Here is a 26,303-nt window from a genome sequence, read left to right as displayed (position 1 = left end):
GTCAAGGCAGTTCCCAGAGTATCTCAGGCATCTGACTCCTGCTGAATATGCCTGGTGAGGAGGGTACAACCTGCTCTGTACTGAAGCACACTTGTTTATTACAGTACACTCGGGAACAACGGACAGAACAGCTTATGGACACTGTTGAACTTGACTTACAGGGTGCTTAGCCCAGAGAGCTAGTCTGCCCAGAAATATCAAAGGCCCCATCAGCCACTTTTTAGACCTCATACCTGCTGCTTCAAAAGGTAGATCCACGTATATGCTTAAAACAAAAGAATCGAACCCTTTGCAACACAACGAATTGCCTTTATTTCAGTATGCATCCACATTTCAACATTTAGTGGTCCTGAACAGAGTGGGGAGCGTGGCAATGAGCCAGGAGCCAGGCCCACCGATCTGCAAACATCTGCGAACGTGGTGACACAGAGCTCCTCTGGGTCCCTGCCGAGGGTCTGAGGAACAACACTGAAACCCGAGTCTGCAGGGTCAGGGCTTCCTGCTCCAGCTGTCAGGCTCCACACCAGACCCGATGGGTGGTCAGGGTGACTGAGAGCCCTGTTCAAACCTCTTCAATGTGTAAAAGCAAAGCAATTATGGGAAAAGGAACCAACTCAGAACCATGTGCACCGAGGACTCTCCGCATGGCCTTTCTCTAGGCATATATCCAAGGACCCTGAGCGCTGGCCCGTCTGAGTCGCCCGGTGACTGCTCTGTTCACCTCTAGACCTGAGCTCAAAGCTCAAGGGCTGATGGTGGTGGCAGGGCCGAGGACCCGGCGCTCCCTTCCCAGGCTGGTGGCAGGTGAACGAGTGTGGTCCGGAGCTAAGTGAGGGAGGCCAGGCTCTTCCAACCTCATCTGGTGGCTTCTGGCCACAGCAAATGTTGGGTGGTGACGGGCAACAAGGGACTTGAGGAGGGGAAAGCAGCACCCCTTGATAAAGGTGGGGAGACGGGAAGCCCTGAATTCCTCACCCGCGGCCAATTTCAGAGGGAAGGGAGGTTACAATCTAAGCTTTGGCCAAGGGTGGGAGTGGAGGAGTGGGGACCATGGCTTGGATGGGGCAATCACTTAAGACTTAAGAAAGCAGGGGTGCAGCCAAAGCGCCCCAAGCCCAGCGGTGGTCAGTCCCACGGCTGCTACCTGAAGCCTCCCCATCTATTCTAAGGGCACCACACAGCTATGGCGGAGGGCAGGGCGGGCAAAGGCAGACCCAGGCCGAGTGCCAGCAGCAGGTGATTGTGTGAGACGTGTCTGTTCACAGTTGCGTTAGCTGTGCCCACCGCTCCCAAAGGAAACCAATTTCAACACACCTTCTTGATCCCAGAAGTTCAACCAGGCAGACAGCGGTTACACTCGACAGATGATGTTACACAGCACAACTTAGGTATTTCAAATGGACAAGAAGTTAGTATCAGAGCAGTGTCTCAGGATGAAGTCTGAGTGGGGCTTCCTCTCCAGTACTTTGAGGTCTACAGATGGATCTAGAAAAATTCACTACTGTGGAAAATGAAGACTTGGGTTGGATGGGGAAGGGAGGCCGGGGCCTTGGTGACTAATTGCTGTAACACTGTCCTTCTGGTGGCTGTGGCAGCTTCATGTTCTCTTTTGACATCATCAAGCGCCTCAGTTCCTGCAGGATGACTTTGATGCTGTGGGAATTCTGCCACTTTGCCAGCACTGCCGTGGCTCGTGGATCCACCTGCAGAGGCAAGCACGCACATTACTGTGAACTCTGCAGCAAACCTTCCCGCTCCCCAAGGCTGATGTGCCGAGCCCACAGGGCCCAGTGACCACAGGCTGTGCCAAGCTGCTCTCCTGCAGACAGTCGGCCCCCTTTTTCTGGTCTTGGCATGAAAAAAGGAGCAGAGCCCATGGCACACAGGGAGACTCAACTCGGCCAAACTCGGGCCGGCCTGACCAACCAGCACCTGGCGTCCACACCCTATCCTTTCTCCGCTTTGCACCGGGGGTAAGGTGGGGTGGGTAGCCTACTGGGGCGGAGGCAGCAGCAAGAACAGCCATGGCACCCAGGCTACCCAGGGGTTGGTGGCTCTGATACAGTAACACACAGGACGGGTGGCAGGAAAGTTCACTTCTGCCTCTCTGCCCCATCTTCTGAAGACTTCAAGGACAGGCTGGGTACAGTGCCTCCAAGTCCCTGCCAAGCAAGACCTGGACTGAGGATTTACGGCTAGGGTGTGGCTCAGTGGCAGATCACCCTAGCCTGTGCTCTAGACAGCTGCAACCCTGACCTCTTAAGGCCACTGACAATGCTAATGCAGGTGGCTGAGAAAGAGGAATGTCGTGGGTAGAGGCCAGCCTGGGCTGCACCGTGAGTTCTAGGCTAGACATTGCTACAGCAAACAGTATTACAAGTATCACACGGCAGTGGCGAGACACAGGAGGTAGAGATGTGGGGACAGTTTCGCCTCCACCTCAGTTTCCCAATCTCCACCTCACGGTGTCAGGAACGATGAGCACGAGCACTCTTATCGCAGTGACAGCGCAGGGCCTTGGAGCGACAAGACACAATGGAAGCAGCCCCGCCCAACGCTGCACACGCACAGCACCGTGATAACCTGCAGGAGGGGCAGGAGAGCACAGGCAACGCCACACGCACCCGCCCGCACTCACCGGGGAACAGGCGGGCAGGGTAGGACTTACCACTCCATTGGAACTGCTCACGCCACTCATATTGACTCTTGTTACAAATCTCACAGACGGGGGTGCTTCTGGATACTTAGGCCCACACTCTATCTTAAGGCTGTATATTCGGTTTTCATAAATTGTCTGGAAAAAAGGAGTACAGAGATGAGATACAAGGCCCTATGAGAAGTGCGACTTCCAACAACCTGGAGACCCTGTTGCCCTACACCACCTGGTGACACATCTGCCCTGTGCCCCAGAGAAGTAAGCAAAGGATAGAACACAGGAGGAAACGAGGGTCTAAGTGCCAACGAGTCTGACCCGAAGTCAGTAGAATATGCCATCTGCCCTCAGAACCTTCTTTCTCTTATGCAGTTGCAGTGACCTGAGAAGCCACCAGCATCAAGTGAGTGAAGCAGGAGGCCATGCAGCTGAGGCACCAGACCAGCAGGGCCAGCATCAACTGTGAAACGCCAACTGTGTCTGTGTGTGGTGGTACACACCTGTAACCCAAGAGTTCAAGAGCATCCACAGGAACACAGTGACCTTGAGCCTTATGAGTCTGGCTTATGTATATTTCTATCTCAAATAAATGGGAATGCCAAGGGTTGAGGGCTGTGGAGACGGCTCAGGGGGTAGAGGGGCTTGTCAAGGCAGGAGGGAAAGACTACAAAATGTGTCTGCTGACTGCTATGCAGAGTTAAAAGCCAACCGTCCATTTCTTCATTGAGAAACATGGGAAAGCCCATGGCCCACACCAGCATCACTGCCTGCAATGTCCAACCGGAGCCACCACGCCGCCCTGAAGACCTGGCTCAAACAGTCAGGTGTCTAAAGACAGCTCTAGGAGCCCTCCCACCTGGGAGCCGTGCCCTGGACAGGGGCCACCCTTTGTCAGGCAGGAGGCAGCACACCTCTCTCCTCAGGAGGCGTGCACACAAAGCAGTTGCTCCTGTGCAGACAGCGACACCTGCTGGTCTGCGGTCCACCAGCCTAAGTGTTCAGGTTCAGGTCCTCCAGAACACACCTATGCAGACCATTCTTAGGCCAAGATAAGCAGATGCTCAAAGATGCTCTTCCCACCCTCAAGCTCCCCTCCCCTCGCCTCCCCTCTAGAGCCCTGCTACCGACCATCTATCAGCAGGGTCAGCAGAACTCGGCTATAGGGCCTGGGGGTCTGGGTGGAAGAGTGCTACTCATGGCTTGTGGGTTCGAATCTGCCCATATCTCCCCAAGCAAGATTAGTCCCTCAGCTCCCAGCACAGGGTCCATACAGACCTACAACCCCAGGAACACCCAGGAGAAAAAAGCCAAGGCAAGACTGCAAAAGTTCAATGTTCCAGTAAGAGCTCTAAAGTGAGATCCTAACTCAAAAACAAGCAAGCAAGCAAGGGTCTGGGGAGCAGCTAAGAGCACTGGCTGTTCTTGTGGAAGGCTGTGGTTCAATTCCAGTGCCCACAAGGCAGTTCAAAGTCACCTATAACCCCAATTCTAGGGGATGTGGTGCAGCGGGAATGCATATGGTATACAAACAATGCATGCAGACGAAAGGCCCTACACATAAGACTGACCCTACATCAGTGGCCAGCACTGGGGTGGCTCGGGGGTAGAACACTTGCTGAGTGCATGCACACAGCAGAATACCCCAACCAACACACCACGTGCCTCATTTGCAATGCAGTGCCGGGGCTTCCTCTGCATGCCTAGCACATATAGATTCACCGTCAGCACGGCCAGGTCTGAGGCACGAGTTGAGAACCCAGCACCGGGAAGGCAGCCTGGGCCACACCCTGAGACAGCTGAGGCAGTGCCTCACGCCAGGCACCCACTGGAACTTTCTCTTTTGCATCAGCAGTGCGTGCTGGATCCCACAGCACGGTCCTTTTACTGACAACACAGAATTACTTTATACAGTCCTTTTGAGCAATATGTTAAAAAACAAAACACACAAACCAAAAGCGTAAACTAAGGGAGAAAAAGGACAAAGCTCCGATCTGCAGTAAATCTTCAGTGGAGCTGCAGACCGCACTGCTCACCTTACGTTTGCAAAGTAGGCCACGCCTCACACTTCTAACCCTAGCACTCAGGAGGCAGAGGCAAGGGGGTTGTCATGAACTACAGTGAGACCCTGTCTCAAAGACAAAAAAACCTCAAATAGCCAGGCAGTGGTAGCTCACCCCTTTAATCCCAGCACTCAGGAGGCAGAGGCAGGGGGATCTCCAGTTTGAGGCCAGCCTGGTCTACAGAGTGAGTTCTGTACACAGAGACCCTGTCTTGAAAAAACACAAAACAAAATACAAACAAACAAAAACCAATAGGAAACCTGGGCCCAGAGGTACAGGCCTGTGAGGCTCAGCTGGCTGATGTAAGAGTTAAGTCCAAGTCCTGGCAGGGCTTTAAGAGCTCAGAACCACCAGTGTGTGGCTCAGCTACACAGCACCTGCCTGCCCGCCTGCCTGGCACACCCACCAACCCCACTCCCCGACAGCGCCATCCCTCAGACAGCCGAGTCTCGCTGGTGTTGTCTAGATGCTCTGTCAAGGGCCAGTGAGCTGATTCAGCAAGTAAAGACCCTTGCACACCTAAGTTCAATCCCTGGGGTCCACCAGGGGGAGGGGAGACAGACAGAAGGACAGGCACTTCAGTGTTCTGACTTCCACAGACACACTGTAATGCACGCATGCACGCACACTTGTGAGTATATACATACAGATAAATGTGAACATTCTACTTATGTGTGTAAGTCTGTCTGTATGCACATGCAGAGTCCACAGAGGCCAGAAGACGGCCTGGAGCTGGAACTGCAGGCAATGGTGGGGCAGGCATGGATGCTGGGGACGGAACTTTGGTCCTCTGGAGCAGCAAGCACCCTAACTGTGCACCACCTCTCCAGCCTCATAAATAAAGGAATGTAGACATATATAAAAAGTGCAGCTAGTACACCCACCCTAGGGTCTCAGCACCCAGGAGGTAGAAGGCGGGAAGATTCCTCCCAGTTTGAGATGACAGAGTTAGCGCCAGCCTTGCAAGGACTAAGAAAGATCTTATCTTAAATTAAAAAAAAAAAATCAGAGCGAGGGTGATGGCACGCAGTCATGCGGGACACTTAGGAAGTGGAATCAGGAAGTTGAGTTCAAGACCCCAACTCAATAAAAACCAGGCAGTTTTTAGTTTCAGAGCACATGCTTTCTGAGCCAATCATAAGAACCCAGAGAACTAAGTTAATGAAAACTACGGGGATGCCAGGGACAGTAACCCCGGCTTTGGGAGGTTAAGGGAGAACTGCTCTATGTTCCAGGCCAATCTGGGCTGCAGTGAGACTCTAAAATATCTCACAGAGCAAAACAACAACGAGGTATAGGTTTGGAAAAGCACAGGACAGAGCTAGTGATGGGGACACCACAGTGCACACACGGCAGCAAAGTCGAAGCGCCTCAAAGCGCCCAGCGGCTACCACGTCCTCTGGCAAAGCCAGTCCTGGCACACTCCCCACGGACTCGAAACCTGGTCCACACGAAAACCCCCACCATCGCCAGTGTTAGTCCCAGTGCCTACAGCAAAAGTGAAGGTAAACAGGTGCACCCAAGCCAGAGCTCTGTCTGGCAGTGCCAAGGCGACGCACTGCAGCTTCTACAGCACGCAGGAAGCTCGGCCGGGCTGGGAAGAAGTCAACACCAACAGTTCTAAAGATGAAAAATGATCCAATGGTAAGTGACAAATACTGTGGTGGTCTTGTTAGCTGGATCTCTCTCTCTCTCTCTCTCTCTCTCTCTCTCTCTCTCTCTCTCTCTCTCTCTCTCCCACACACACACACACACACACACACACACACTGACTCACACCCACACATTGACTCACTCACACACTTACTTTCACACACATTCTTACACATCCACTCACACAAACTCTCACTTACACTCACTCATTAACTCTTACACACTCATTCACTAGTGTGTGTACATGCTTGGCATCAAGTACATTACCCACTGAGCTCCCCTGATTTTGGCAACATCATGCCAGAGATTGGAGCTACAGAGCACGAAGAAGAGGGGGACGCTTGTTGAGTACCAGCTCTCAACCCTGCCTCCTGCCTGTGGATGTTGTGTGCTCGCTCACCAGACTCCTTCTGTATCCACAAGAGAAGTCAAATAATAGCCCTGCTGGACTACACACGTATGAGCGCTCTAAACAAGGGAAGGAGACACGCGTGCGACACCTCAGTGCTTCAGGGGCAGAATCTTGCATCTGAGGCCAGCCTGTGCTACATTATCAGACTATGTGAGATGATGTCACAGGTGAGGCAGGTACAGGACAGAACGAGGCCTGTCATTGGACAAGAAGGAAGGATGGGCAGGAGACAAGTTTGAAGGAAGAGGAGGAGACGGGAACGGAATGGGGAGGAGACAGAGAGCTGCCGAGAGAGAACATGGAGGCTGATGTTAAGATTCCACGCTCGGGGTTGGGGATTTAGCTCAGTGATAGAGCACTTGCCTAGCAACCGCAAGGCCCTGGGTTCGGTCCCCAGCTCTGAAAAAAAAAAAGAAAAAAAAAAAAAGAAAAAGATTCCACGCTGTACCTTTACAGGTTGTTATGAATGTTCTTAAGGGATGGATGTGTACAGGACTTTGTATGTCTAGGTGGGCAATTCTATCTTATCAATTGGATCAGAGGTTATTGTGTTGTGTGGTCTTTCATGTGGAAAATTGAATTTGGCAGAGTGTGTGGGACGCCACAGAGTTGGAATGTGTGTTTGGCATGGAAACCTGCCTTGGGAACTGGATAGGTAGAGAGATCGCTGACGGCTCAGAGAGAGGCCTTCAGCAGTGTGATATGGGATGGAGCAGAGCAGGTGAGAGGCTTTGCTGACAGACTTAAGATATCTAGCAGATATCTTGGGGCACTGCAGTACCGGACCTAGTGGGGGATAAAAGACTCCTATATTTTTTTATATTTATATAACAAAACTGTATCTCAAAAATCAAGGATTGGGGACCACAGAGATGGCTCAGTTGTTCAATGCTCGCACTGTTCTTATAGAGGACCCAGTTGGTGCCTAACACCTGTCAGTAGATCACACGCTCCTGTGAGTCCAGCTCCAGGGGAATCCAAGCTTGGGACATACAGCAAGCATACAACGAAAACACAAGTGCCCAACAGACACAGCCCAGTGGTAGAACCTGCTTGCTGTGTCCAAAGCTCCAGGTCCCAGCATTGGGAACCTGAGGCAGGAGGATTTGAAGTTTAAGGTCCCCCTGGTCTGCAAGGAAAGAACTTCTTCCTTCTCCTTCAGGTTTTTCAAAACAGGGTTTCTCTGTGCTGCAGACCAGGCTGGCTTCAAATTCACAGATCTGACTGCCTCTGCTTCCTGAGCACTGGGATTAAAGTCATGCCTCACCCATGCCCAGCCTCCTTTTCTATTTTTGAGACAGGATCTGGATATGTAGCCCAGGCTACCCTCCAATCAATAATGATCCCTCTGCCTCGGCTTCCCAAAAGCTTGGGATTAGGTCTGAGCCACCACTCTGGGCTGCACTGCAAGCCCTAACAACAGAACCTGGAAGGTACCTCGTGCTTTAGCGGCCCAGTCAGCCCTACAGCCTTTAGAAGAGGATAAGAAAGGCTCTTTGTATGTAGCCCAAGATGCCTTGAACCTGCAGCAATCCTCCTGCCTCACCTTCCGAGTTTAAAGGTATGTGCTGTAGCATACCTAGCCCAACGGATAGGCAGAACATTTTCAACAGCATTTCTGTCTGTCTGTACTTTTGTTTCGCTCACACATGGGTGTGTCTGGAGTTATGGACACTTGTGAGCCTTCACATGGATGAGTGCTACGAGCAGAACCTCAGTCCTCTGCAAAAATACCAAGTGCTCTTAGCCCCTGAGCCGTCTCAGCCCATCTGTCTCTTCTGAGACAGTGTCTCATAGTCGCCTGCAATTCCCTGTGGCAAAGACCACTGTGACTGACTGGTGGATCCTTCTGCCTCCACCACCACATGCTAGGACGTGGGCAACTGTGGCCACAGCAAGTTCTTGTTTAGTTCTCACAAGAGCCTCTCAGCATCCAGCAGAGCTGGTAGCTTGGTGCTGCACAAAGTCCATAACCTCTGCACCGGCCTGACCCCGAGCCACCCACAGGAGCTGTAAGAACATCTCCCTGAGGAAGGAAGGAGAGGATCGGCAGAGCCATCTACATGTATGTCCTGAGTACTCTACAGAGACTCTGCACGCTGCTGTCCCAGGGAGGAAGAAACGAGGGATGTACACATTAACTCTCACAGCTGGCATCGGAGTTGCGAAGAGGACGTAGGAAGCAGGAGGGAAGCATAAGGCTGCTGCTCAGTGACCCTCTAAGCCGGACTTCAGGTATCTGCCTCCTATTTATTTCCACTGTGCCTTGCTGCTACTGAAGAGGAAGGAAGCTGTCACCTTAGGCACAAACACTAGACAGATCTAGCCACATTCAGGCTCAGCTACACCAGTGTCCCCTTTTAGGGTCTGTCCTTCCTGTACTCTCTCCTGTACTTAGGAGTAAACTCCTTGCCACTTTAGCAATGACCAATGAAAACCCAACTTCTCAGGAGTGAGTTGGTGACCAGTGGGCAGGAGGAGCATGGGCCTGACAGACAGACCTACTTCTGTGACCCTGGGCAGGTGACATCACCCTGGGTCAGCTTCCCCACCTGTAAATGACCTGGAATGTGAGCACTGAACACTTCTGGAGGGCTGACCTTGTACCCTCAAACATACACAGGCCAGGACCTGACAAAGCAGAGCTCTCATAGGCTTGCTTGCGCCCCATCTTTGGCTCTGGTTTTTAATAAACCTTTGGACCTGGCAGAGCTGATGGCAGGCAGGACACAAAGGCACAGCAAAGCTGGAAGGTGGCTGCTGCCTCAGGAGCACTGCCGTCCAAGTGCTTAGCTGGTGGTGGCAAGCTCGAGGGTCTACACTGCCATGTAAATCCACACGACCAACTACACGGGATCCGCTCACCAAAGGAAAGGATTAAACTGCACCAGAAGGGTTCAAATGAATAAACTGAAACCGGTCAAGAGGAAGAACAGCACACTTCAGAAAACTCCACTGGAGAGTGTCTGCCGACAAGGCCACCACAGCTTTAAAGAACAATGACAGTTATAGTCGGAGCTTGGCGCTTACTCGTGGAGGCCCAATTATCATGCCTGTCCATCTTGTGAGCGTCATGTCCTCGTCGTCCTCCAGACCCCAGCTAACTGTGCCGTCGCCTACTCCTTTCTGGCCTTCTTCCAGCTCTTCCAACAGTCGGAAATTTCGAGGGACTTTTACTCCTAAAATAAATGGAAAGAAACTCAAGATTCGGGCAAATCCAAGGAGAACTGTAAGCCCAGAGCGGGCTGCGCATCCCAGCATGCACACAGCTGCCAACAGCTGCCTCACACACTGAGCCCTGGGGAGTCAGAGGGGTGCTTGCCCACTCCAGCCCCTCCACACACCCCAGCCCAACGCCCAGTCTAGCTGTTACTTCCTTTAATCTGAGCGCTGGCTGAGAAGATTGCCTGGGACACAGCACTTCCTTTCATGCAATTGTGGTATGGCAAATTTTGGAGGCTGCAGAGACTTGGGGATGCTCCTGGCTGGGATGGCCTTAGAGATACAAGCATTCTATTGCATGAGATGCATATTGCTGGCAGCCAGAGGGGCCAGGGGCAGGCTCTCCAGGCTTTTCCGCTCTGTAGGCCTCAGCCCCTCTGGTTCATTTTTCAGCCCCAAAGTTCAGCAAGCTGTCCATGAAGGCAACACAGACATCGCCATGTCCACACCAGGAACCCGAGTCCGCCTCAGCCTTGAAGCACCTCAGTGTCAAGGTGTCATGCACAGAGCTCAGGCCTAGGGAATCCACACCAGCAGTGGCACCAGAAGGCTTGCTCCTGGCCTCCCTGCAATGTTCCCTGAGAAAAAACAGCTTAGGACCTATACAGGCCACTAGCTCTCTTTGAATCCAAGCCTCATTTGGTCAGACTCCAGTACTCACTCTATAGCACAGTGAGGAGAGGGCCCTGTCTTGAGTCCCAGGCTTCCTGACATGCAGGGAGCAGTGCCTGTATTCCTTGGGCCCCTGACCCATAAGAGTCCTGAAGCAAACATAAGCACACGATCTGTGTGTGTGTGTGTGTGTGTGTGTGTGTGTGTGTGTGTGTGTGTGTGTGTGTGTGTGTGTGTGAGAGAGAGAGAGAGAGAGAGAGAGAGAGAGAGAGAGAGAGAGAGAGAACTGGTCTTAGCTGAGGGCCTGAAGAAAGTGAGACAAAGGCACAGATGAGGGGTGGCTCAAGGGACAGCAAGTCTCCCGATGTGACATTCTCGGTGCCAAGGAACGGTGTGCAGAGGCTACCCAGCAGAGGAAAGGGGAAACACAGGACAGCAGAAAAGGCCTCTGACCCGTAGAGAGACCAGCAGAGTTCTCAAGAGTGTCCCGTGTCCATATCCCAAGTGCTATGAGGGGGATGCTGAAGAGGACCAGTGGCGGTGGTGAAAAGTGCATAGTGCTGGCCCCAGCAGACAGGATTTGTCAGGTGGCCTACAGACTGTGAGGAAGAGGGGTCAACTCTAGCACTCAGGTTTGGTGTGAGCATCTGGGACAGACTTGCTCATGGAACATGAGGTGACTTTAGCAGTGATGGAGTGCTTCACCCTCCAGTGCCACAGTTCCTGTTATGACTGACTTCCTGGGGGCAGGAGAGATGGCTCAGCAATTAAGAGCACTGGCTGCTCTTCCAGAGGACTCAGTCGGCTTCAATTCGCAGAACCCACATGGCAGCCCACAAATGTCAGTAACTCTAGATTCACGGGCTCTAGCAGCTTCATGCAGGCAAGAACACTAATGCACATAAAATAAAAATAACTTTAAAAAGGAGTGGCTCAGGGTTGGGGATTTAGCTCAGTGGTAGAGCGCTTGCCTAGCAAGCGCAAGGCCCTGGGTTCGGTCCCCAGCTCTGAAAAAAAGAAAAAAGAAAAAAAAAGAGTGGCTCCCTGGACTAGGAAGCAGCCCAGGGCCTAGCCCTGAAGGGCCCAGTCCCACCCCACCCCCCTCCAATAACTTCATTACTGCTGGGTGTAGCTCAGAGGTAGAGCACATGCCTGGCAGACACCTGCCCAGCTTCTATTCCCAGCACCATACAATTCTTTAGGACAAATAGCATCATCCTAATTCCCATCTACGGTAGCAGTAAAGCTCCTTTTACAAACTCGTGTTTGAAGCTGGGAGCGGTGGCTTGGGCTTTAATCCCAGCCTTCAGAGGTGAAGGTGGACAGATCTCTGAGGTTGAGGCTAGCCTGGTCTACAGAGCAAGTTCCAGGACAGCCAGGGCTACAGAGAAACTAAATCTTTAAAAAAGGAGAATTGTGCACATGTGTACATGCATGTTCCTTGGGTGTGGTTCCTTAGGTACCTCATTTTTTGAGGCAGGGTCTCTCAGAGGCTGGTACTCACTGACAGACTGTGAAGGCTGGGCAGTGAACCCCAAAAACCCTATCCCCACCTCCAAACGCTGAGGTCACAGACATGCAACCTCCATGTCTGCCTGCCTAGCTCCCACTTGGGGTTGAAGCTCAGAGCCAGGTACTCAGTCTTACAAGGTTCTACCACCTGTGCCACCCCCAAGACAAGTGGGCAAGCAAAAGAGCAGTTTGACTGACAACACTGAATAGCAGCAAATGTGGTCACTGGAAAGAAAAAGGAACAGCAAAAACAAAAAGCGCACTGACTCACTGGTCACAATCAGTAGCATTTGTCACACCAGGAGAGTCAGCTGCACTGTTCAGCTATATGAGGTGACATCCTTCAGTAAATACAAGGATTGGACATCATGGGGGCAACAACACAATTACTTTGTTCAGAATTAAATAAAAAATGAGGGGGAAGACTGGGAGATGGCTCAATGGTAAGAGCACCTGCTCTGCAAGCATGAGGATCTGAGTTCAAATCCCTCATAGGGGTTGGGGATTTAGCTCAGTGGTAGAGCGCTTGCCTGGCAAGCGCAAGGCCCTGGGTTCAGTCCCCAGCTCTGAAAAAAAGAAAAAGAAAAAAAAAAAAATCCCTCATAGCCACGTAGAAAACGGCATAGGAGAGCGTGCCTATGTGCCCATGATCCAGCACTTGACTGAGTCAGGGAGCTGCTGGTTCAGTGCGACTGTGTCTCAAGGCAGCAAGGAGATAGCTAACGTTCTGTGCTCTAGCTCCATGCTTCCTGTGCCCGTGTGCAGGCCAGCACACTCCTGTGCTTACATCCCACACACAACGTTAGACCTAACTACTTACTGTTAGAGACAGAGTCTCACTATGTGGCTGACCTCAAACTCAAAGACCCACTGCCTCTGTGTCTCAAGTGCTGGGAACATGCCAGGAAGGGGTGCATACACCTTCAATCCCAGCACCCAGGAGGCCAGCTGAGCGAGCCAGGTTTCCTTCCGGCTTTATCATCCAGACCTGTTATCTTCCTACCTGAGGGAGGGTGTGTGTGTGTGTGTGTGTGTGTGTGTGTGTGTGTACATCCCACCCCTACAAGGTACGCGTGCATATGTCCGTGCAGCCTTTGCACCTCCTGCTCTCTGTAAAAGACTTCCTCGCTTCAGCCCTGAGTCAGACTTTCATCTCCTGTGGGGGACTCTAACTTCTATGATACTTGATCTCAGAAATCTGCTGTTTTCTTTGGTCAGGCTGGGGACAGTGAACTGGTTCGGCATGGAGAGGTGTCTCCCACCAACGATAACAACAGCTCTCTCCCCAGAAGCTGTGTGGTGGAAGGAGGGAACTGATTCACATACTTATCACACGTACACCAACAGCCCTTAGTATTTTCCCCCAGAATGGGTCCACAGTAGGTGGTGGCAGGATGTCAGAGGGAGAGGGTGGGGAGAGAGGAGACAGGTAAGGGAGCGGGGAGGACTGGAAATTGAACCCAGGGTGCACGTGCCCACTGATCTAGACCACAGTCTGTGTACAGTAGCCTTGCCATGAGTTCAGGTTTTGCCTGCCTCCCCCTGGTCCATCAGAGGTCACAGCACCCTTGACCTCTGCAGAAGGAGTGAGTCTGGAAGGCCGCGGTGGTGCCTGGCATACAGCCACCGTGGTAGAGCGAGCACCTCCCTTAGTGCAGTGCATCACCCTCCAGCGCTGGAGCAGACGAGCCCTCTCCTGACACAAACCCTCTCCAGCTCAGCACTCACAGCCTTTCAGGCTGTCCCCACAGGGTCTCAGCTGTGCTTCCACTTCAACCTGGTCATTCATGGCAGGACATGTTGCACACCAGTTCCTGGCCAGATGTCACAGTCCGTTCCATGCTCCTGCCCCAGGTTGCTGGCTCTCTCCTTCAACTCCTGTCTCCAAACCCAACCTGGCCTGAGCCCACTCCTTGAGCTCTTGACAGGCCCACTGCTCCAGCGCGTCCATGTGGGCCATAGCTTACACTAAGCTGACTTCAATGTCCATGCCAACGCCCCTCCTCCCAGACACCTGCCAACAGGCCTCAGGCACACAGACACTTCCAACGGAAACTGTCGCACTCTTCTCCAAATGACAGTCACTCCTAATCTTGGATGTGGCGCCCACACTTCTCCTGGCTCCATCTCAGTCAGTCAGAAATCTCTCCTCCCATCTCTGTGCAGGCCCCACCTATGTCTCTTGCTCTGCCTGACTCACCCTGCCTGGTCTCCAAGGACCAGCCTCTATAGTGACCTCCCAGGATACCACCACATCCCTGTAAGGGTACCACCAGCCTCTCAGTACAGCCAGGTCTTGCTCCATGGAGCCTTCCTCAATCACAGAGCAGGAGTTCTCCGGGCTTCTGGGGAGGCTGTCTTCCTTCAGCCTGTGCGCTTGCTCATTATGATCTCTTGCAGGACAGACAGCTGGCAACTATCTTCCCAACCTACACTCCTCTTGCCTCTTGCTCAGCTCCAGCAAGCTGACCAGACACTTTGAACACATCTGTCTCGCCTCCCATCTCAGCACACGCTCCAGGAGTGTGCAAGTCCATCTGCTTTGCTCACTGCCTTCTCCAGCAGGTACTGATGTGTGCTGATAAACCCCACCTTACAAAATTCTCACAGATTTCTGAAAACATACCTAGGAAATACTTACAGAGTCATTAAAAGGGAGGCTAATTATTATTGGTGTGTGTGTGTGTGTGTGTGTGTGTGTGTGTGTGTGTGTGTGAAGACCGAGTTGCATATAGCCCAGGCTGGCCATGAGCTAGTTATATTACCAAGGATGCCCTCGGTTCACCTGCCTCTAGTCAGAGTTCTAACACAGGTGAGCCCACTAAGGTTGGATTCAGAATCTTATCAAAATGCTTAGTGAAGATTTTAAAATTAAAGCAAAATTCCACATGACAAACAAACAGAATGAGCAGGACTTGTCAGTCTTCTGACTGCAGAGGCCAGCAGGGTCTGTAGCCATGCACCTTGGCCTAGCAGCTCTGCCCACACACCAAATGCTTTCTTTCTCTTTCTGTTTCCTGCTATCTCACCGCTTTCAGACAGAGCTATGACTCATTCAACCTGTCCCAACACACACACAATTGACCAGCTGTCTGGCACATGATGGTGGCTCTATAATGGTTCCTGGATGAACAGCAGAAGCTTCTAGTCAGACTTCAAACCCTAAGTTGACTGGTCAACATCAGGTAACAACTGAGGTTATCCGACTGTTAAAACTGATTTTGTGTGTCGCCGTCAGAGGACTACCTTGTAAGCACAATTTTTTTTTCTTTTACACGGGTCCAGGGGATCAAAGCCACTTCCCCGGCTTACCCAGCAGGTGCATGCATCAAGCCCAAGTTCAGGGTTTTGTCCTTCAGTTACATTTCTTTTTCTGTGTGCACTGGAAGGCACTTGAGGAAGTCAGAGGATGACAGCCAGGAGTGGGCTTCCTTCTATCACCACGTAGATCGTAGAGCAATCGCAGGGACTGGATTCAGGTCACCAGGCTCTGGGGCAGACCCCTCTACCCATCCAATCATCTGAGGTGTGTGTGTGTGTGTGTGTGTGTGTGTGTGTGTGTGTGTGTGTGTAAATGTAGAACTCGGTAGCATTTAAGATGACATTTTACTTATTTTGTGTCCGTGAGTGTCTGGATGTGTCGATGCCACAGCAGCGTGGTGCTCAGAGGAGTCCATTCTCTCCACTACCTGGGTCCTGGGACTGAACTCAGGCTGTCAGTTTTGGTACTGAGAGCCCTTCCCCAGCAATCCATTCCCAGTCCCCAGCCTTATTGTATCCTGTTTGAGACAGGATCTGGAACTTGCTGTACAGGTCAAGCTGGCTTTGAACTCTGATGTACCTGCTCCTGCTGTCTTCTGCTGGGACTGAAGGCCAGCACACCTTGATCAGCTTTGTAACATTCATTTATGGTTTTCCAAGACAGGGCTTCTCGATGCAGCCCTGGCTGTCCTGGAACTCACTTTGTAGACAAGGCTGGTCTTGAACTCACAGAGATCCGCCTACCTCTGAGGCTTGAGTACTGGGATTAAAGTTGTATGCCACCGTAGATGGTTCCAACAGCCCTTCCCCAGGCCAAAGACTGTAGGAGTCTGAGGGGAACCTACCATTTTTGGGAGGACCATACTGGGGATTGCCCAGGGCTTGGCGAACAGTAGGCAAATGCTCTCCCACTGAACCTCTCTCACTAATGTGTACAGGATGCCTCATATTTGAGGTGTGATTTCATTTCTCATCTTCCTGCCTTTGCCTCCCAGCAGCTGAGATGCCTGTGGCCAGATCCCCTTGCTTATTCTTCTTTATAAACTAGGTCGAACTCGTTCCTCACCAAACCTCACAAGAGAAAAGACTTTTCTGTACTGGGCCAGAGCCCAGAGCCTCTCCAAGCAAGCTCTGCACCCAGAGGACAGTACCCACCTAGAAAGAGCTCCTTAGAGTAAAACTCACCAGTATGTGCTACTGGGGTTCCAAACTTTAAAAACTGTACAGGAAGCTAATGTAAGCTAATGTTCTAACAGTCTACGAAGCACTGAAATCCTTGTGGCCTAAGGCACCTCAGTACTAATGAACCTTAGGGCATGAATTCAAACACGAGAATGAGTTCAAAATTAGAGACATAGATGTAGCAAGAAGTGAAATCCAAGGGCTGTCAAGCCTGACTCCCTGAGTTCTACCCTGGGAACCCCCGGAAAAGGAAAGAGTCAACACATGCAAGTTCTGACCCCGAGCCTATGATGTGGCAAATGCAATCTCAATCTCTCAATCTCTCTCTCTGCCCCACCTCCTCTGGAGAGATGGCTCAGTGGTTAAGAGCACTGACTGCTCTTCTAGAGGTCCTGAGTTCAAATCCCAGCAACCACATGGTAGCTCACAACTGTCCGTAATGAGATCTGATGCCCTCTTCTTAATAAATCTTTAAAATAAATAAATAAATAAATAAATCAGAAAACAATAGAAATGCAGGCATCAGTGATATGGCCCCAGGGGCACCTGTCACCAAGCCTGACCACCTGAACTCCATTTTGGGCACCAATACAATGGAAAAGAACCAACGCCCAGCCCACTGAATTGTCCTCTGACCTCCACAAGCATGCCCAAAACACATGCCAACCTCCAAGAAAAAAAAAAAAAAAAAAAAAAAAGTGTGTGTGTGTGTGTGTGTGTGTGTGTGTGTGTGTGTAAAATGCAGGTTGACAGTTTTACGTGGCATCTCAGGGAAACATTCACCCAGTGATGTGAAGCATAGAAACACATTAAATCTGTGGGCAAATGACTCTCGGGTGTGTATACACCTGCAACCCCAGCCCTCAGGAGGCTGCTGAGATTGAGACCAGCCAAGGCTACATAGCATGACTCTAAACTAAATGCAGGACAGGCGGATGGGGCGCTGGCTCAGGGCGGCCAGCTTGCTGACTAAGCACAGGGACAGGATTCAGAGCCCAGCACCATCAGAAGTCAGATGAACTGTGTGTGCCTGTAATCCTAGCATTTGGCAGGGAGAGACAGGAGGACCAGGATTTTCCCATCATCCTCTCCTTTACAAGTCAAGTTAGAGGTCAGTATAAGCTCATAAGACACAACCTCACACAGCTAACCAAGCAACCCAGGGAGCCATGCAGATCTGAGTGCAGGCCAGGCTAGGCACACAGACCACGTCTCAAAAACAAAACACCAGCGGTGGCTCCTAAGAGGTAGAGACAGAGTATGAGTTGGAGGTCAGCTACAACAGCACAGTAAGACCTGACTAAAAATGAAAATAAAGTCTCTCTGGGAGCTCACTTATATAACTGCAGCACTTAAGAGGCTGAGGCAGGAGGATTGCCACAAGTTCCAGACCAACCTGAAGTAAAGAGTAATGACTTGACTCAAAAATAATGTAAACAACAGCCAGGTGTACAGAGTGAGCTCCAGGATAGCCAAGGCTACACAAACAAAACAACCCTGTCTCAAAAACTAAACACCAAAATAAACAGATAAATGAAACTAAAACACAAACATCTCTGGGAACTAGGGATTAAAAGCAGGGCTCTGGCAAATTGTACACTTCTGGATCCTGAGAGACCAACTGCTCAGGGAGCACAGCAGCTTGCACTAAGCCTGAGAGCTGCTCTGGATGCAGTGTTACCGAAATGGATGGTGGCAAATGACTTATGTCCTGGCATTTGGTCAGCCTGAAACATCCTCCTCTGGGAACTCATGAGAAGCTCTGAGGACGGCCAGTTTTTATCATAGGCAGAAATTAGTGGCTCTAGAAGACTCCATGGAAACCTGGCAATCTTTTTTTAAGGATTTATTTTACGTATATGAATGTTTTGCCTGCTTGTATGTAAGTGCACCATGTGTGCTTGTATGTAAGTATACTGTGTGTGTGCTTGGTGCCCTTAGAAGTCAGAAGAGGAAGTTGGATCTCCTGGATCTGGAGCTCTAGGTAGTTGTGGGTGCTGGGAACCCAACCTGGGTCCTCTCCAAAAGCAGCCAGTGCTCTTTGACCACTGAGCCCTTTCTCCAGCCCCCATTAACCCTTCAATCTTTATAGCTCAGTGTGACAGGATGGAAGACTGTTGGTGGCTCAATGACCAAGAATGAGCTGGAAGTCCAGTCCAGGAAGGAGCTACCGAACCCTGTCTCTTCCTTCTGGGACAGTCCCACTGTGAGTTCCATCCACACCTCTGTACCACCCTGCCAGACACCCTGTCCCCTTTGCACGCCAAGTCACACATCTGGTCAGAGAACTCATCAGAGCAGCCCAATACTTCCTGAAAGGTATCTGCCTCAACTGGCTCAGGAAGTGAGAGCATGTGCTCCAGCCAGTACTGGCCCATCAAGTACAAGGTCAAGTCTTGGAGCCCAGCATGTGGTACACACCTGTACCCCGAGGCTAGGCTACACAGTGAAATCTTCTCAGAAAATAACCAAAAACAAATAACAAAACGCCAGCAAAATCAAGAAACCCTATGTTTAAGAAGGACAAAGACCTACTTACTCTACATGTGACAACACACTGGGTCCCAGCTCAGCAGGTGACAATTACTCAGCGTAAGGGCACAGAACAACTTCCTCAAACACAGAATTCATGGTGATACATGCCTTTAGGCCCCAGCACTCTGGAGGAAGAGGCAGGTCCTTAGTTTGGGGATAGCTTGGTCTATTCAGTGAGTTCCAGGATGGCCAGGGCTACACAGAGAGGCCCTTTGGGGGTGGGGTGGGGAATCACCTCATCCATCACAGTGCTTCGGCACTGTTGCGTCCCTCCAGGGTTAGGCTGAGGACTCCTAGCTGTATTCGTTCCGCTGTCAGCAAAACTCAGGACATAAAGTAAATGAGAGAGGAAGGAAGGGAAGGCTGAGGTGATCTTGTGGCCAGCGTGTTTACACTACATAAGCTACATTCTCAGCCTCTTAACTTAGAGGCAAGGGGCAAAAGCTGCATGAAAACTCACTTGGCAACCCTAAGGAGCCATCTGTGTTTATTCATATGCATGTGTCTGTGTACATGCACAGGAGTGCCACCCATGGAGGTCATAGGAGAGCAAGCACCTGACCCCCCCGAAGCTGGAGTTAGATACAGTTGTGAGCAGCTAGGTGTGGATGCTGGGAACAGAGCTCTGGTCCTCTGGAAGAGCAATGCTCTTAACCAGTGAACCATCTGGTTGAGCCCCTCTCTTGGCAATTCTTTGGTTTTTCAAGACAGTGTTTCCTTTGTAGTCCTGGCTGTCCTGGAACTCTCTGTAGACCAGGCTGACCTTGAATTCAGAGTTTTGCCTGCCTCTGCCTCCCAAGTGCTGGGATTAAAGGGGGGCACCACCACCGTCAGGTGGCAATTCTGATACGATGATACCTATGATCCCAGCACTTGGGAGACGGAGGCAGTAGGATCAGAGGCGGATCAAAAGGTCATCCGCACATCCTCAACTCCACACTGTTCAAGAGCAGCCTGGGCTACATGATATCCATGACAGCCTGTCTTTTTTTTTTTAAAGGTTTACTTATTTATTATATATGAGTACACTGTAACTGTCTTCAGACACACCAGAAGAGGGCATCAGATCCCATTACAGATGGTTGTGAGCCACCATGTGGTTGCTGAGATTTGAACTCAGGACCTCTGGAAGAGCAGTCAGTGCTCTTAACCACTGAGCCATCTCTCCAGCCTGATATTCTGTCTTAAAACAACACAAAATCAAAAAGAAAGAAAGAAATCCTACTTGCACTGGCCCACTGTAGTGCCTGGCTTCTGTTTCTCGGGTTGAACAAATTCAGAAGCAGCTATCCAGAAAGCAGGCCATGAAGGAGAAAAGGCACTTAGCTGTGAGGGACCAGAGATGGCGCACAGTGAGACCTGTGGGAACTGGGGCCCATTACAGGGCCTTGCTGAGCTCACATCTCCCACCTCCAGCTGTCGGGGGGCGGCACACACCCCTGAATGGAAGGAAAGACCCAATCTCTACCACCCAGATGGTGACATTTCTAGAAGCTGGATGTGTGCATGAGGCCACACCCCTGAGTGTATATTTACAGTGGCACCTTGCCAGGGCTTGTCACTCTGGCGCTTGGCATCTAGTTAACTGTCAGCTCAGGGCAGCACAGTGTTGTGGGCTGCTGGATGACAGGAAGGGCCTGGTAGCCAAGGGTCACTGTCTGACATCCTGCAGTCCTGGACACACAGGAGAGAAGCCTCCTTGAACTGTAGACATCTTGAGTGAGTGGCTGTAGTGGGTTTGTCTCAGCTCCTCTCTGAGACCTGCGCCAAAATCACAACAGCAAACAATGTAGGAAGGTGCCAGAAGCAGACCATACTACCTGAGCACGGCCCTCACAGGGACTCCAAGGCCACACAGTGGTTTCCTGGCAACCAGGGCACAGATTAATAAGTAGGCTCAGTCTAAAGGTGGCCCGAGGCCTGAACACACCTGAAGGATGTAGAGGGGAGCAGAGGCTAAACACCAAAGTTTAACTAACTAAGGTCCTGCCCCCCTCTTTAGATTTACTTATTTATTACATATAAGTACACTGTGGCTGTCTTCAGACACACCAGAAGAGGACATCAGATTCCATTACAGATGGTTGTGAACTACCATGTGGCTGCTGGGAATTGAACTCAGGACCTTTGGAAGAGCAGTCAGTGTTCTTAACCACTGAGCCATCTCTCCAGCTCGCTTTCCACTCTATAACGCTGTATAGCCTCATGATGCCTTAGGGCTCAAGTCACAGCTAATCATTCCTTCTCTTCAAGGCAGTCCATCCGTCTGTCTGTCCGTCTGTCCGTGCTTCCTCCCAACACCGAACACCTGCTCAGAACAGGCATTTATTCCTTGGCTTCCCCTTGTACCAAGTCATCTCTCTCCATCTCATTACCAAGGCCTTTTTGTTAGGGGACAGGTACCCGTGGAGGTCAGCAGGCAACTTGTGGAAGCTGGTTCTTTCCTCAAATCATCCATCAAACCTCAATGGCCCCATGGCCTTTAATCTCATCTTTCAACACAAGTGTCCCCAACACGACACTGCATGGATGGTCCTTCCCCGCAGCCATCATCATGGCCACAGGACTTGCTCTTCCCACCACTAGTCTCAGTTCCAATGTCGCCCCTGAGAGAAGCCTGTCCTCTCCTCTTCAGACTGACTCATCACCTCACACTTCAGATGCACTTCCTACATTTGGGGTCACTTTATTGCCATCCCAAATGGCCTTCTGTCTGGTTTGAATGAAACCTAAGGATAGTGCTGTCTACCTTGTCTGCTACCATAACAGGACACAACAGGCCCAGTAACCATCTGTAGAATAGAGAGACTTTGTGGAAAGCCTGTTTCAGGGTGCCTTGAAGTCTGTCTTATGTTACCTAACCTGTGCTAAGTGCACTTGCTTCTTTTTGTGGTGAGAGGGATAGAACTCAGGGCCTCCAACTTGCTAGCAAAACACTCTAGCATGAAGCCACCACACCCCAGCCCAAGTTCCTTTGGGCTCCATACACAGCAGCTGCTGTGGTGCTACTGTATTTATCTGCACGGGTAGGGCCTCAGAAGTGAGACGTGGCTGTCAAACCGGATCATGAGATGTTCTAAAGTAATTTCAATCAGTGCCACCCCAGTACTGGCTGCCAGCCACTGCTCTGGGAGATGCCCTCCATCCCACCCCAGTCCAGCCTGACTCAGAGTTGGTCTTCCCAAGTGCCCATGACCATGTGTTTGTTGGTGAATGAACTGACTTGGCCCTGCGTAGTCTTCTCCAGGACACATCAGGCACTGTGTGGTGGATCGCTGCAGGCTGAGCCTCTCTGCTTTCTATCCCCACAACACCTGCTCTTGAGGCTCTTAAGCAGCTCCAAGACACTGCTGGTCTGTCCTTACCCCTTGCTCACCTCCACCACCAGGCTCCCAAGGGCGCAGACCCACACCAGAAGGGAGCACCCAGTCTCTCCTGAATCCTTCTTCACTGGAAAAGCAGACTCTTCTGCCTTCCCAGACCCCTTCGCCAAACCCACTCCACCCTCTCTAGACTGCCAGACTCCATGCCCCTTAATCAAGTGCGAGTTGTTGGTACTAAGGCAGACCCTTCAGGACTCCCCATCTGCCCTTCTCTTAGCCCACTAGAGACCGGCAGAGCTTCTCTCGCAAAAGCACCCCCTTTCCCTCTTGTTATCCCTTCCATTTGGTCCAAAGGTTCTCATTTCACTGTTCCTTTCTTACCACACCAGATAATGGAGAGTTTCTGAGTTGAACCTACATATTTTCCCCAATTATCCGAAGGAGTAGAAGGAGTGACAATCACTTCCTCCATCCGCTCCGTGCAGGAAGAGGTTTTTCTCTAAAAGAAGCATCTGCGGGACTGCACCCCATCCCATTCTCCCCACCGCAGAAGCTTTTCCAACGGCGACACGGCCCAACAGACCCCCCCCCAACACACAGACCGGGGCTTCCGAGGCACCTGCTCGTGCCCATCCAACGCGGCGCTCGGCTCTCAGCGCGCCTTCTGAAATCTATCCTTAGTCTCTGCAACCCAGGCCTGCTCCCACTGCAGACGCCCTGGCTCAGCCCGTGCAGGTTCCCCGATTTCCAGGGGAAGCGACCACCATGATGCTCTCCCTCTCACAGCCACGACCCTAAATTGGCGCGGGGCCCCGGGCGGCCTCGCCTGCCGCCCGCGGGGCTCCGTCTCCTCCTGTGCTCCCTAGGGTTGCGCCTGCGTTCCCCCGCCAGGCACCCCCAGCTCCCAGTCGCTCAGGCCAGCTCCCAGTGGGACCTCGCCCGGGCATTCCCTAGCACACTCGGCCCCTCTGCCGGCCTCTCCTCCACCCCCCGCCCCCCGGAGGCGCCTGAGCCTCCGGCTTGGCCGCACCGCCCACGGCCCGGCTGCCCCCGCCCGGGCTTCCGGCCGCCGCCTGCTCGTTCCAGGCCGGGCCGCGCAGTGAAACGCAGCCACTGGGAGAGCGCGGAGCCCCGGCCAGGCCAGTATGGCCTCCGCTAGCTCCGGACTCAGCCCAAGCAGCCCGCGCTCCGTCTGCCAACACGCCCGGCGCCCCCGCTCACCCGAGCCTGTGGTGGCTGCCATCTTGCGTCGCTGTCGCTCGAAGGCCGGCCCCTTCTTCACCCCCCCCTTGAGTTTTTCTCGGGCGCTGGTGCGCAGGCGCAGACGTAAGCGCAGGCGCAGACGGTGCCGCTGACGCCCGCTCGGGGTCGCAGGAGCCGGGCGGGAAGGGCTTTGCCCGAGTCTTCAGTGAGCGAGCACGAGGGCGGAGCAACCTGCAAGCTCCGCCCAGCCCGGGCGTGGGGTGGGGGGGAAGAGTGCAGGTGCTCGGCGCCAGGGCCTCGGGGTGACCGTGCTCTTCCGGGAGAGCAGAAGGGGGAAGGGCTGCGGAACCCTGCGCCTGTTCCCAGGCTGTTTCCAGTCTTCACCAGTAGCGAAAATGAAACTGAGAGAGATGAAGTTCAACTCAACTGTTAAGTAGCTGAGTCAGAATTTGAACCCAAGCCAGGTGATCTTTGTTATGGGGTATCTGAAGAAAAATACACCGAAAGGCCTGAATACGTAAAATTGTGGACCACTACAATCTTTCCAGCATTGCTGCAGCTCTGGGGCATGCAGGGACAAGTGCAGCTAGGGAGTCGAGAACCTACCTTCCTTGAGGCGGGCTTTCTTTTTGTTTGTCTAGGGGTTTTGTCTGAGACAAGATCTCAACTCAGCTGTCCTAGAGCCATTAGACAGAGGATGACCTTGAACGTCTGATTCTTTTGCTTCCACCTCCTGCTGGGGTTGCAGGCTTGTGTTACACCTGGTTTCAGAGTTCTTAGAGACGGATCCCAGGGCTTTGTGTCTGCTGTGCATGGTCTTTACCAAAGGCGCCAGATCCCTAGCTCTGCAATTTTCCACTCTTAGATTTAAGCATTCATTCACCCAGATATTTATTACACATCTATTATGTGGGAGAACTGAGCTAGATGCTGGGGATGGCAACATCTCTGCGAAGTGAGATTACTCTTCTCAAGTACTTACGTTCTAGTTGGACAGAGAACGAGTAACAAATATAAATAAACATACGTTTTTACCTACAATAAGATAGGGGATAAACCTATGAATGGGCAGCAGAACAATCAGGAAAGGCCTCCTGTCCCGGTCCCATTCCAACAGACTTGAGTCCAGAGACCTGCTTTCAGAGCAAACCCATCACGAAGCCACCTTTGATGTGAAGGCCCTAAGGGGATGTGGATATCAAGGATGAAGTAGCCAGCTGGGCTGCAGGTCACACTGCTACCAGGACCAGCAGAGGAACAAGGAAGCTGGAGACCCTCACCTGGTTCAGTCACCTCTCGTGAGGAAGTATGTGGTAAGCTCAGAACCACCATCCAGTGCAGAAGATGCACACCAGACTAGAAGCAGTGTGTTCCACAGAACAGAGGGAACCAGGTCTGTAGACAGACTGGGAAGGATGACTGCACAATTCATAAGGCTCTGCACCTAGAGCTGGGGCCCATGACCTGTCTGTGGTCTTGTATTTATGGAGGCTTTCCTTGTGTCCCAGTGCTGTACCTGCTTGCCGAGGTGTATCTCCAGGTTCGAGTCCACAATGCTACGGCAGCCTCAATCTAGCCCAGACATTACGACACATGCAGGACCTCCCTAGTGTGGCTCTGGCTCTTCTCAATGCTGCTGGAACCTCACACGGTCTCCTTGGCTTCAGAGCCTTCCGTCCCCCCTATTGTAACCGGCTCTGGAGATGCCAAGTTTTCCAGCTAGTCGCTTGACATGACACGAAGCGGCCTTTGGAAGCAGATAACTTTTGCTCTGGACTTCGGGCCACTGAAAAGCACTGGGACGTAGAGCAAGCATTTGTCCCTTGAGGCTGACTCACTTCAGAAGTGAGAGTCTCGAGACTTGAGTCTTCGTTGTTTATCTTTGTGGGGGATTCTACTGAGAGGTTTGTAAAGATAGCTGGACATGGCACACCCCTGTAATCTCAGCAGTAGGGAGGCTGGAGGCAGGAGAATGGAGAATTGGGGCCAGCCTAGAATACCTGGTTGAGAACCTGTCTCAAACAACAAAGAACACCCCAGAGGGTTGAAGCACTTATTATCTGGTTCCCCATCCTGAAAAGGGGGTCCGGTCTCTTTATGCTTTGATGAATCCCCTCGACGATGAGAGGCTGAAGGCGCACTAGGAAATCTGGCATTCACCAAACCACGTACAAATCCTAGGCACTGCTAAGAAGTATCCCATATAAAGCCGAGGAAAAGGAGGCTAGGAGCTCGGAGAGATGGCTCAGCAGTTTCAAGCATTTACTATTCTTGCTGAGGAAGATTTTATTCCCAGTATCCACACAACTGCTTTTCTGGCCTCTTACACAGGCTTGCATGTGGTGCGCATACATGCGTACAGCAAACATTCATAAACATTAAAAAACTCTTTAAAAAAATGTTTGATACGAAGCTCCAGGCCAGCTAGCCAGAGCAACGGAAGGATCCTGTCTCAGAAAAGACAGGAAAGAAAGGTGAGAAAACGGAGACTGAGCCGGTAGGCGGACTGACGGCTAAAACACAGCTCTTTATCCTCTACGCTCATAAAGCCTGCCAGCAGACGCATCTTGCAAGCAAAAGTGATCTTGCAAATTCCCACGAGAACAACGCAAAAAGAAGAGGGTTAAATGAGCGCCCCAGAGCATGCCGGTTATTGTAGTCCAGCAGTGACCTGC

At 51.8% G+C, this 26,303-nt stretch overlaps 1 protein-coding gene across 1 annotated transcript; it reads right to left on the bottom strand.

The window, feature by feature from the left end:
• Window positions 1-285: 285 nt before the first annotated feature.
• On the bottom strand, window positions 286-23,760 carry Ube2v1 (ubiquitin conjugating enzyme E2 V1). The gene is made up of 4 exons (XM_032904753.1): window positions 23,647-23,760; window positions 9,809-9,957; window positions 2,669-2,794; window positions 286-1,703 (listed from the first exon to the last, which is right to left on the bottom strand). Exons 1-4 carry the CDS (start codon window positions 23,666-23,668, stop codon window positions 1,557-1,559), a joined length of 444 nt encoding a protein of 147 aa, XP_032760644.1. The 5' UTR covers window positions 23,669-23,760; the 3' UTR covers window positions 286-1,556.
• Between the last annotated feature and the right edge of the window lie 2,543 nt (window positions 23,761-26,303).

The sequence above is a fragment of the Rattus rattus genome, chromosome 5 (assembly GCF_011064425.1).
Source record: "Rattus rattus isolate New Zealand chromosome 5, Rrattus_CSIRO_v1, whole genome shotgun sequence".
Taxonomy (NCBI): Eukaryota; Metazoa; Chordata; class Mammalia; order Rodentia; family Muridae; genus Rattus; species Rattus rattus.
This window is presented reverse-complemented; position numbering and strand designations above follow the sequence as displayed.

What these genes read in the sequence shown, in the direction of transcription:
- Ube2v1 (XM_032904753.1), bottom strand. Translation starts at nt 23,668, where the DNA reads ATGGCAGCCACCACAGGCTCGG. An exon ending in GGCAGCCACCACAGGCTCGG is followed by an intron (nt 9,958 to 23,646) that starts GTGAGCGGGGGC and finishes CATTTATTTTAG; the next exon opens with GAGTAAAAGTCCCTCGAAAT. An exon ending in TGAGCAGTTCCAATGGAGTG is followed by an intron (nt 1,704 to 2,668) that starts GTAAGTCCTACC and finishes TTGCCTCTGCAG; the next exon opens with GTGGATCCACGAGCCACGGC.